A 12,536-nucleotide genomic window follows, 5' to 3' on the forward strand; every position below is an offset into this window, starting at 1 on the left:
AGAGGCTGCCAAGTCGTAAAAAGCCACCGAGATCTGTGAGCAACACCCTGTGCGGCTGCAGCCTGTTCTGTTCCCTCCCTGCTTCCCATCCAAGGCAGAGCTGCAGGAACGCTCCAGCCCCAGAGGCTCCCCACGGGCTGCGCTGCAGGGACCGAGCCAGACAGCAGCACAGAGCTCCCTGGGCCAGGAATGTGCCAGCTCTCCTTTCCCTGGCAGCCCTCTAGGCTCCCAAGAAAAGGAGACCTCGCAGATTCACGGTGCCAGGGACGTGGATTAACATTCCCCAAGACAGGGCATCACTTTTACTTCCGTTATCCTTTGGTGTCACCGTGCTGTGGGCAGAGTGCTTTGCTCCACCCAGACCCTCCACCCATCACTCAGGTGCTCAAAGGCTGAATTACAGCATCCCACCTTCACACTGTGCCACGAGTCTGCTGCTTCCCCCCCAGCCTCCTCTGTTCCCTGCCCGACATCTGCCTGGAATCAGGCTCTTCCATGCATCCTGGCTGTAAATACCATCCTAAAACGAGGGCACAGCTTGCATTTCCCAAAATCGCTCGCGCTAACTTTAACAAATCCACGCGCACGCGCGGGTTTCGGCCACGCAAAGCAGGGTTGGGTCCCGTGGGCTCCAGATGCAGCCTGAGGCTTTTCTGGGATGTGCTCCCTGCGAGGCTCTGCCTGTCCTTACCGTCAGCTCGGGAAGCAGCTGCTCCTCCTGGAGGAGCCACAGGAGGTTCCCTGTTTGCTTATTTTGACGAGGAGCTTTTCCTTTGAGCTGTCTCTAAGCTCGACATTACCCAAAGGATGCTGCCAGGCACCCAGAGCAGAGACAGCAGCGATTCAGCCTTGGAGCACCGCAGCTCTCTCCAGACACCTCTATCCCTGACCCCAACGTGTGAACTCAGGGATGGAGGGCAGGGCAGCGGGCTGGGACCCTGGAAAAACGGGGTTCAGTGTCTGCCCTGGGCTGAATTCCCCCAGACAAGAACAACATTCGTTTTTCACCATAAAGTTAATCCTCCCCCAGAGCCACTGCCCCGCAGGCACTTTGTGCTTCCTGTTCTCTGCCTCAGTTTCCTCTTGGAAAAAAAAAAAAAAGAAATAACAGCATTTAAGAGCGTTTTACCCTTCCTGCTCCTATTCTACTCGTGGAATTGTTTTACTGTCAAACGGCAGCAGAGGCAGAGGGTTAGTGAGGGTCAGACCTGCCAACGCCGGTGAGCACAAAAAAAAAGCCTTTCTTCACTACCCTCAGAGCAACCCAGATCGAGGGCAGCTAAACAACACCTGGCTACACACCAGGAATGCCACATCTGCAAAGACAGGGCTGCTCCAGGGGCGCAGAGGGCTCATGCAGCAGGACAGAGGCAAACACAGCGTCCCTCGCTGTGCCCACCACCCTGCAGACCACCCAGCCACAGCCTGCAGCTACTCAGGCATTTTCCACATTTCTCATGTCCCATTTAATGCCCACCTCCACGCTGGAGCTATGGGAGGATACCCCCCCTCACTGCTAACCAGAGCCAGACTGCTCCGGTGAAAGCCCCCAAGGCATGTGAGATGGGCCCTTCTGAAAATGAAATCACAGGGAAATTGCATTATTACTAATAAAATTACACATAAGGAAATTAATTTGCTTTTTCTACCCCTCAGGTTATCCATCTATTCCCAGAAAACCTCTGTGGTACTGGGGCTACTGGTGCTGCACACCTACCTGGGCTTCGGCAAAGCTTTTGGGGAGAACATTGGTGCTTTGTCCCAGAAGGATAGAATGGTTTGGATTGGAAGAGACCTTAAAGATCATCTCGTTTCAGCCTCCCTGCTTTAGGCAGGGACACTTTCCACTATCCCAGGTTGTTCCAAGCCCCATCCAACCCGGCCTTGAACTCTCCCAGGGATGGGGCAGCCACAGCTTCTCCGGGCGACCTGTGCCAGGCCCTCACCACCCTCACAGGAAAGAATCCATAACCTTAAACCCACTCACTTTCAGTTTAAAGCCATTCTCCCTCATCCTGCCACTGCGTGCCCTTATCCTCCTGATGTTAAAGCAGGAACCTCTGGCATGTGGTTTTTGCAGGCTGATGGGACACAGAAGACTGGGAAAGGATCAGACCAAGCCCCTTGGTGCTTACCAAGTTCCCAGGAAGGGCCTGGCAGAGGCAGGGAGTGGGGCTCCGGTCCTCAGCAGGACAAGCGGTCAGCAAAGCCCAGGGGCCAGAGCCCACTGTCCTCCCCAGCATCAGAGGCTTCCCAGAAAACCGTCACAAAGCGGGATGAAATGACCAACCCAACCACCCAGGAGCTGGGAAACGCAAAGACAGGACTCCTCCATCCTGGGGATTAAACCACAGCGGGATGGCAGCACCCGGCACTGCTGCCTGAGCGTTCCCACTGGGTCACAGACAGAAATTCCGGGCTGCGTTTGAGCAGCTGCTGGATGGAGCAGCTGAGGGCGGCCAAAGGGGCACATCCCAGCACCACCAGGAGAGGGAAGGGCTCCAGCTTCCCGTCCCTGCCGCCAAGCAGAGCTGTGGAGCTGCAGGCCCTTAATTAGACAATTAATGAGGCCACCCCTCAGCTTCCTGCCCCGCCATGATTTATTCATCCGGCACCCCCAGTGGGCTGCAGGAGATAACGAGGCTCCGAGCGCCTGCCGAGCCCATATGGCGATTTGTTTCCCCTGCAAAGCCACCTGAGTCGCCGGCCAGGGGGATCCCGGGCACGAAGGGAGGAGCACAGGGCTGAGAGGAGAGCCTCAGCGACGGGCTGCTCTCCAAAACGAGCAGGAGCGGCCTCAGCGTTATCACGAGCGGTTTTGTCGTGGAAACCGCCCCAAAGAAACCCTACCAGCTCCACAGGAGCGCAGCGCTGCCCTAGATCTTGCCAAAGCTGCGTGCCACATCTAATTTGTTGGAGCCATGGGCACTGACAATTCCAGGCTTTCTGTGCTGCCAGGCACTGACCCCCGAGAGAACGCTGCATTGGACCTGAGGCCGTGGAAGAGGCTTCCAAAATTGAGTGCCAGCACTGGGATTGTGGGCGTGGAGTTTGGATAGAAGTGTGCGATATCACAGGGTGGAAAACTCAGAGTTTAAGGTTTTAGTATATAGTAATATCTATAAAGAAAGATGGAGGATTTAGGTAGTAGGCTAAGTCCTTCCTTTTCACCTTCTTCCTCAGGGGTTTGGGTGGTGTATTTAATTGGGTGAAAAAATCCACACTGTGGACAACAGGTGTTTGGTTATTGGGTTAAAAGTAAAAATAATCTAGGTGTCACCTCGTTATTGGACAATTTGTGCTTAAAACACCCTGGAAAGAGTTAGTGACACAGCCGTTTTTCACCTTGTTAGCAGAACCCACAACTTGTGAGACTGTACTGTAGATGAGAATTAATAAACGACTGAATCCGAACACAAGAGAACTGCATTTCCCGAGCATTTAATCCCGGCTCTAACAGAAGAAAAGAAAATTAAAAAAACCCAAAACAACAAAAACAAACAAAAAAAAACAACAACCCACCACTAATTAATACAGGGACTCCCATTTCCTTCGGGTGTTTTATTAAACATTTTTCCCCAAATCAAGTTCTGGAGGCAGGGAATCACTGAGGTTGGAAAAGACCTCTAAGATCAAATCCAACCATTAGCTCAGCACGGCCAAGTCCCACAGAAAATGTCCCCAGCCACCGTATCTACGGACAATCCCCTCACAGCTGGGCCAAGCCACAGCAAAAGCAGGAAGGCAACAACCCCAAATGTATCTAAATACCCAGATGCAGCCAAGGGAAACTCCCTCGAGGACTTCCAAAACCGAGAGCTCCCAACTTTCCGCGCCTTGCCCTCCTCTCACTTTCCCCTACCACCCCACAATTTGGGGGGACACCATTCCCACGGGATGCCACCCTCCAGCCCAGAGCCAGGCAGCCCAGCTCAGCAGTGGCAGGAGATGGAGCACAGCTGGCTGCTCCACAGGGAGCCAGCGGGACACCCCCAGTGGAGCCCTGGAGGCTGAAAACCTCAGGATTTCTGTGCTGAGGGGCACTGACCCTCAGGCAGGCGCTGCACTTGACTTGAGGCCGTGGAACCGGCTTCCGAATTCGAGTGATGGCACTGGGGTTGTGGGTGTGTAGTTTGAACAGTACGGTGTGATCTCACAGGGTGAAAAACTTAGATTTGGGGTTTTAGTAAATTGTAATATATGGGCCAAGATGGGGGACTTTGGGCATTGTCTGAGTCCTTCTTCTTTGCCATCTTCTTCCTGGGTTTGGGTGGTTTTCTGTAACTGATTGATGGAGTCCGCATTGCAGACTTCAAGTAGTTAGTTATGGGGTTTAGGGTAAAAGTAATTTAGGTGGCATTTCATAATTGGACGGATTGTCCTTGAAAATGCCTTGTAGAGACAGAGAAGTGCTCCATTTTACCTTTGTTATTCTAACTTCTACGCATACTACGGTCTCACAAGCCGCGAGCTCTCCAGTTAGAGAAATAACAAACACCCAAGTCCGAACACGGACTGCGGCTCCCGCGTATTAACCCCGACCTCGGCGGCGGAGAAGGAGCCAGAACTGCCACCCCGCGCAGGACAGCCACGGCTCCCGCTCCCCCGGCTGCCCACCTGGGCCGGGGGCTCGCCGGTACTTACTCCCACTCCTTCCTCCGCGCCTGGGGCGTGCTCTGCATCTTGTGCGCCTGGTGTGCCTTGATGATGTCCCTCTGCTCGATCAGCCCTCCCCGCCGGCGCTTGATCACCTCGGGGCTCACGGGCACCGGCCGGGCCGGGTCCAGGGCGCCGCCGGCGTCCGCGTCGCCATCCCGGCAGCGGGAGTCGTAGAGGGCGTCGAAGGAGGCGGCGCGGGACACCAGGGCCTGGGCCAGGCTCTGGGGCTCCAGCAGGTTGCAGGACTGGGTGTTCTGCATGAGGCCCAGGCGGTGCTGGCGCCACGTCTCCTCCTCGGGCAGGGCCAGGATGCAGCGGGACGAGGCCGCGTCCAGCTCAGCCCCACTCCCCGGCGCGCCCATGGAGCACGTCCCGAATCCCAGCATCGCTGCTGCTGGCGTGGCTCATCACTCTGCAGGGGGACAGGACAGAGGGAGGCTCAGGGGTCTGCTCTGCTCGCCCCACAGTTCCCTCCTTTCCTCCCGCGTCGGCCCAGAGCCCCGTTTCTGCTCGCTTTGTTGGGCTGGACCCTCTCACACCAGGACACACGTCACTGGATCCCGTCACTGGACACACAGCACCTCCTGCCTCCCTCATCCTGCCCAACTTGGGCAGCCCTGAACCTCTTGAGCCCGCCGCTCTGTAGTGGGTGCCTTCTGTTTACAGGGCAGCACCACGGACCTGAAGGAAATGGGATGTTCCCCAGGGCTCTGCATCCCTTCCCCTCGTGAGGAATGTCAGGCTCATTTTGACCAGGATGGATGCCGTGCTCTATGCTGTCCCCTCAGTTACTGTTAACTTTCCCCTCCCCTATATTTAATTTATTTTTGCTTCTGCTGTGGTGTCCCCCAGCCTGACCCCATAGCCAGCCCTCCCTGGAGCAGCACAGCTTGATGAGATGGGAAGAGAGATTTGGGACACCTGGACCAAACCACCCCGGGCTCCTTCACTTGGTGGGCTTTTCTCTGTGGGGCACCCGTGGCTGGAGCACCCAGATCCCCCTCCAGCCCCAGCCTCAAGGGACAGCCAGGCAGCCCCAGAGACAGGCAGCACTCCAGGAGGCTGGATGGGCAAACGGCCGTGTGCCTTTGAGTCGGGAGCTGCACGTGGGAGCCAAAGGCACGGCAACAGAGCCAGGAACACCACACTGAGCAGCGCTCTGTGGCCAAGAAAAGTAGGGGATGCCCTGCAGGCAGGAGATGCTCGTGTCCAAGATTGTACCCAAAGCTTTGCCATGGTGAAATGCTTTATTTTCCTGGCAGAAAAGCTGTGTTCAGCACGTTGCTGATGCAGGAAAGGCTGTGCTTTGGCAGTCCCACAAATTCCCCTTCCAGTGTTTGCCCACGGTGAAGGTGAAAAAGGGGAAGAGAGAAAGCAGAAGGCAGCCAAGGCCATCACTCCCTTCCTAACTCTATCCCTGATGCAGGAGAAAGCAACCCAGCAAGGAAAAGGAGCATTTAGATGCCCCCAGTCCTACAGCAAACTAAGCACATCGTCATCTTAACCCCTTCCCAGGGCACCGCTTGGAGACACCTCCAGAGCAAACAGGGAGGTGAGAAAGGAGGTTGTGATAAAGGCTGGGGAGCACCACAGCAGAAGCAAAAATAAATTAAATATTAGGGGGATAAAAAAATTAACAGTAACTGAGTGGACAGCATGGAGCACGGCCTCCATCCTGGTCAAAATGAGCCTGGCATTCCTCACGAGGGGAAGGGATGCAGGGCCCTGGGGAACATCCCGTTTCCTCCAGGTCCATGGTGCTGCCCTGTAAACCACCCAGAGCCACCCTCAGGTTTAAACCAGTCCAGCCCAAGGGATACTCAGCCCTTGGCAAGCTCTCCGGAAAGAAAAAGGCAGCTGCCAGCAAGAGCCTCAGCAAATTAATTAGCACATTGATAAGAGGAGTTTGGCTGCTCCCACTGAGAGCTATAAACAGATCCTTCACTCCACTACTTTGCTTACCCATGCGACTTTTTTTAGGAGCATTAATTACTTCTGCAAGTCAGTTCTGGACACCTTCATCATTTCTAATTTTCGCCAACTTCTGCTTTTCCTTTTCATACTGCTCTGCTCATTTTGAATCCTCTTAAAGTTTAACTCTAGGTTTCCTTGGGTTTGGTGAGGTGGTTTTTTTGTTTGTTTTCTGTTTTTTGTTTTTGTTTCCTTTTTCCTGTGGTTTGTGAGCTTTTTGTTTTTGTGGGGTTTTTTTGTTTGTTTGTTTTGTTGGTTAGATTTTGTCTAGCTTCTGTTTGTTTGGGGGTTTTATGGTTTTGGTTGTTTTTTTTTAACAGCCATTAGCCCTGTTCCTTTCCTAAACATTTCCTTGGCAAGGACAGGAGGATTCCATGCCCACCAAGCGTGAACACGGCAGGTTTCAGCCATGCCTGAGGACAATTAGCCAGGAGCAAATGAGGATAAATCCCAAGGGCAGGTCCAGCATCCACACAGGCACTGGCTCTGCTGATGGCTCCCAGTGCATCCCCCACTCCAGCTGACTCCCAGGCTTGGGGGCAAGAGGAAAAGCTCGGGCAGAGCCCTCAAACAAAACACTGAGAAAGTTTTGAGGAAATAAATAGAAATAATTAGCTCTGCCTCCGCCCAAGCAAACAGGGCTGACGCTGCCAGCAGAACAAGCCACGTTCCCTCTGGAGAAGTGACAAGGAGAGAAGGGAGGATGCCAGAACATTTTGTTAAGGAAAGCTGACGAGGTTTCACACTAACGAGGGTGCTCGAGGGATGCCACGTGTGCCAGGTACAGAGCAGCTGGCACCAGGGCACCTGCCCCTCTTCTGGCCCTTGGACCCCTCCTCACACGCTGAAAACAACTCTCCATTTTTACCCAAAATCTGATCTAATGGGGAGAACACCACGTTGGCTCATGTCATTTGGCTTCTGCTGTTTAAGTGCCAGCCCTGCCCCTGTTGGTGGGAGCCCACAGCTTGGGCTGTGCTGGGAAGAGGCACGGCCAGAGCCAGGACCACGGAGCCAGCCGGCAGCCCTGCCTCCAGCATGGATTTTCTTAATAGCACAAAAATAGTCTGTTTGTGTGTGTGTCACAGAATGGCCAGGGTTGGAAAAAAACCTTTAAATTTATCTCGTTCCAGCTCCCCTGACAAAGGCAGGGACACCTTCCACTATCCCAGGCTGTTCCAAGCCCCATCCAACCTGGCCTTGGACACTTCCAGGGATGGGGCAGCCACAGCTGCTCTGGGCAGCCTGTGCCAGGGCCTCAGCACCATCAGAGGGCAGAATTTTTTCCTTATATCTAACCTAAACCTGCTCTCTCAGCGTGAAGCCGTTCCCCTTTGTCCTGTCACTCCAGGCCCTCAGGAATAGCTCCTCTCCATTTTTCCTTTTTTTTTTTTTTTTTTTTTTTTTTTTTTTGCAGGCTCCCTTCAGTGCCTCCGAGCCCTTCCAGGTGCAAATCAGCCCTTTCCTGGGAACAAACCCAGGCTGTCACACAGCTCCCTGCTGACAGCCGGGCAGAAGATGACTTCACACCTCCACTAATGACAATTAGGGGTTAAAAATGGCAAAGGAAAACAGCACATCCACCTGTACTGACCCCTCTGTGGTCCCACAGGTGGTGTCCCACAGGTGATCCTGGCTGATGCTCACTGTCCCTATTTCTGGTGATGCCACTGGGATGCAGCAGGGACATGGGACAGCCCCTGCCACGGGAACAGGGATGTATTTGATCCAGGAGGCCCAAGGAACCGCTGCACTGCGACACAAAGCTGGCTTCCAATACATTAAAATAAAGCCTCTAGGAGCTCTCACCTCCCAAACTTCATTCCACAAGGAATAAAAGTCAGGAAATCCACTGTTTGCTCCTGCTGTGGAGAAATCACACGGATAAAACCACGGCCACAGGGCACTGAGATCGGCCAAACTGAATTAGAGGGGGGATATTCAGCTGCAAACACATTGGCACCCGTGCTTTCACCCGCACGGCGCCTGGGAGCAGCGTGGTGCCCCCTGCTCCGCGCAGGGCACAGCCGAGGGCACGGGCCGCCCGGCCGTGTTGGCACGGCTGGAGGTCGCATCACCTAGCAGGGATCTCAGAGAGATCCTTCCTTCCATCCTTCCTTCCTTCCTTCCCTTTCCTCCCCACAGCCAAACAGGGAGAGCGGCCCCTCGGCCTGTACGCGAGTGCGGGCTGAAATGGGGCGCAAAGGCAGCACGCCCACCCCACGAACCAGTGAGAAAAGGCTTCTCAAGCACCAGGGCACACGCCATGGAAGAGGAAACACGCACGGATCCTCTCTACAGCATCCTCGAGGGACCCAAGGCCGTTACCTCAACGCCAGCCACGTGCCACCGCCGAGGAGCGCGGCCCCAGCAGGCAGGAGACCCCGAGATCTCACACCGTGCCTCGTTTTTTCTCCCCTCTGGCGGCTGATCAGCTAATAAAGAGCTGCAGGGAGGAGCAGGTTCCCAGCAGCAGCGCTGCCCTCCCAAGAGGAAATTCCTTTTAGGGCTTTTCTGCGCGTGTGTTTGCGTTCCAGTGGCAGCAATCAAGCCTTCAGCCAAGTAACGAGGTATTACCATAATAACTACGCTCAGCACTTAAGGCGCTGGGTGAGCTCTCTGCATCCATTATCTGAACAACTTTTACCAAAACCCCCGGAGTTAAAGCGAAAGGTTTGATGCTGAGCCCGTGCACAGGGCTGATCTTCCCCAGGCAGCGCCGCGAGGCTGAGCTCCAGCGCTGCCACGAGCTCCGGGAGAGCAGGGCAGCAGAGATCCCTTCCCGGAGAGGGCAGCCTGGGCAAACCCCGGCCGTGGGGTATTCCACAGGTAACACAGCTGCTGCAGCCCTCCAAACCTGGCTCAGCACGCCAGCAGCCTTCCTCGGGGATTTGCAGGAGGATTCTGACAGCAGCATCAGAGCAAGAAGCTGTTTTATATATATATATATATATATATATGAAAAATATATACAGTGCTATCTATATACACACATAATATAAATCTAGGGCGCTGCTCCCGAGCACCTTGGGGACAGCCCAAGCCAGGCAAGGATTCTCCACTTCACCAGCCCACAGGAGCTGTCTCCTCCCCGGCACGGCTGGCCCCCCTGGGAGCTCACGTGCTGGGCTATCCTGGCCTGGTTCCACCCTTCCCCAGGCTCAGGGATGCTCCGAATCCAGCCCCTGCTGGATCCTCCCCACCTCAGGGGGCCACTTGTTTTCCAGGACAATCAGGAGCCTCTCCCCACGCAGCCACGCTCGCCCTGAGCTGCTAATTACCATCCCCTGCTCCAAGGGCGAAGGGGAGCCGGCGCGGCGCGGAAAAGCAGCGCGCCGAACCTCCGAGCGCTCGGAAGGATTTCAGCGTGGGGCCCTTCCAAACAGAGACAGATGGGCTGCGAGAGAGGCTGATTCATCCTCGTGGCCTTTCCCTCTCCTGCCACGTGCACTTCCCCTGGCAGTGGCAGGGATGCTGGGATGGGTGAGCCCTGCCTGGGGCAGCCCCGGGTGCTCCGGCCCGTCTGGGGCTGTGCAGCACCAGCGCGCTGCGGGAGCCAGCTGGTGAGTGGGGTATTTTTAGGGCAGTCCTTTGATACTGGGTGAAAGTTTGTGGGATTAAAGCCCCTTCCCAAAGCCCCCAGCACTGGCAGATCTGCGGTGGCTGTGCTGGGAAGAGCTGCTCCCAGCATCCCTGGGGCACAGCGAGAGCTAGGGCCGCATTCCAGGCTTGGGAGCTTTGCACGCCTGCAACAGAGGGACTCAAACAAGGTGGGAAGGAAAGAAAGAAAGAAGGAAGACGTCTGCAGGCAAAGGCTCCCTGCACAGATTTAGTCCTACACACAGCAAAAGGTGTGGAGGAAAGGCTCAGGTCGAATGTACCAAAACGGGAGAGTCAGGAAAGGCAGCATCACCTGTGCCCAGTGTGTTGAGGGCAGAGGGACGCAGTGGAATCACAGAAAGGCCGCTTGGCTCAAAAAACATCATTTTCCCATCACCCACTCGTATATTACACGCTTTTTTGGGGCCATTGTGGTACCGAGACAACACAACAAAGACCCCTGGAACACCTGCAAAGATCAGATGGAGGAAAGAGCCGGGCTGGGAACTCCCAGGAGCTGCTTCAGGCCAGGAGAAGCTGCAGCAGCAGACATCAGACAACCTTTTGTCTGGGAAACACCTTTTGTTCTGCCACGCCAGGGCTGTCACCGCCGGAGGGACGCTCCAGCAGCAGAGCCCACTCCTCGGGGGCCAGCACCGCTTCTGCTTTGCAGGAAAAGCTGAGCTGAGCCCGGATGGAGCCAGGCTGCTGCTCGGGCAGGAGGCATCTCCAAGGCCAGCAAACCCCCAGGGTGTACGAGGGCTCACCTCGGGCAGCACAGCCCCGAGCACAGGAGCCCTCCTACAGAGCACCTCTGCCAGCGGGATCAGCCTTAGGAATACCAAAACACGGAATTATCTCATCTCTCCTTTCAGAGCAACAGTTAAACAACACCACTAACTATTTATATGAATGTACGTCAAAGAACTCAGCGTTTTTCCAGCACAGAGAGCCAGGAGAGACGGAGACTGCAGGGGAGCAGGACCCTGTCCCCAGGACCGCTGCAGGCAGCAAGCCCCAGCCCCGAGGATGCTTTCAGAGCACAGGCAGGCACATCCCTGCTGGGGTGGCAGTGACGGACGGGGCTCTCTGGCCTGGCACAGGGGCAGAACCAGGCACAGCGAGTGGGAACACCCATCCAAACAACCCAAACTCCTTCCAGCACCGCCTTTGAGACCGTCTCATCTCAACCCTTCTCCCTGCAGGGCAGGCAGGTCGCTGCAGCTCCAGGCGAGACACCTCTCATCACACACCACGCCTACAACCCGCCACCCCCAGTTCCAGCTCCACACCAGCAGCCCAAATCCGCAGGAGAGGGGAGCAAAGGTGGACAGACAGACCTGAGGGGGTGTGTGCCATCCGCCGTGGGCAGGAATGGGGAGAGAGGGATGATGCCCGGCACAGCTCAGCGTTCCCCTTCCACGTACGAGCTCTTCCACCCAGCAGGGGAGAGGGATTGCCCCGGTGGGAGCAGCTCTGCAAACGGCAGGGACCAGGCTTGGCAACAGGAAAAATCCAGGATGGGAAAGGCAGAGGCAGTGTCCAGAGCCCAGCAGCACTGAGCACAGCCAGAGAGCGAGCCCTTAGGAGTTTGCTTTCCAAAGAAGGGCACAGCCAGGGCTCCTCAAGACAATTTCCAGGCCACCCTCCAGGAATTAGCTGTGCTCCTGCATAAGAGTACAGGCTGTCACCCCTGTGGAACTACGCCGCCCCTCTCCCTCTACTCCGGCCATGAGGAGATGCTCCTGGCAAGGCGGAACAGCCCTGCCCCAATGCAGGGCACACAGCCCAGGTAAAGCACAGCTGTGGAAACAGCCCCAAGCTCATGGACCTCAGACTGCCCCCTTGCCCAGCCACAGGCACAGAGAGAGTGGCATCTCCAGGGCCCAGCCCACCCTTCCCTGGATATCTGGTGATCCAAGAGCCAGCGCATGCAGATGGCCACAGACAGAGCCCCACCACCCCAAGGACAGCATAAATCTACGTTTTATTTTAGTGCACAGCAGCAGCACTGACTCTGCACATCACACCTCGGCTGCTCCCACACCCAAGGAATGGGAATATGGGAATATGGGAAGCAGTGCTGCCAAGCCTGGTAATTCAGCCTGAGCTGGCACATTTCAAAGGGGACAAGAGAACCGACGTGACGCATCGGTCCCCATCTCCCCGAGCCCTAGAGCAGCTGAAGAACTGCCAAGGTACGGAGAGGAGCAGGAGCTGCCCGCACCAGCCAGGGTGTGTCAGAAGTTGCTGTGCTGCAGAGAAAGAAAATGCCTTTAAAAATAAACGGAGCAGCCTCTGGGAAG

General features: G+C 55.7%; 1 protein-coding gene across 10 annotated transcripts in view; it reads right to left on the reverse strand.

Moving 5' to 3' along the window:
- Positions 1–4,784, reverse strand: part of CACNA1E (calcium voltage-gated channel subunit alpha1 E) — a 105,711-nt gene extending 100,927 nt beyond the window's left edge. For 9 of the 10 annotated variants that reach the window (XR_005702124.1, XR_005702125.1, XR_005702126.2 and 6 more), the window contains exon 1: positions 4,645–4,775. Coding sequence is in view for 7 of the 10 variants with exons in the window: in XM_040072452.2 (XP_039928386.1) it covers positions 4,645–4,682 (38 nt within the window). In the remaining 3 variants the exon portion in view is untranslated. Of the gene's footprint in view, positions 1–4,644 lie in introns of all 10 variants that reach the window. The other variant, XM_040072448.2, reaches the window with a different exon arrangement.
- Positions 4,785–12,536: the final 7,752 nt, after the last annotated feature.

The sequence above is a fragment of the Hirundo rustica genome, chromosome 9, assembly GCF_015227805.2.
Source record: "Hirundo rustica isolate bHirRus1 chromosome 9, bHirRus1.pri.v3, whole genome shotgun sequence".
In the NCBI taxonomy this organism is placed as follows: Eukaryota; Metazoa; Chordata; class Aves; order Passeriformes; family Hirundinidae; genus Hirundo; species Hirundo rustica.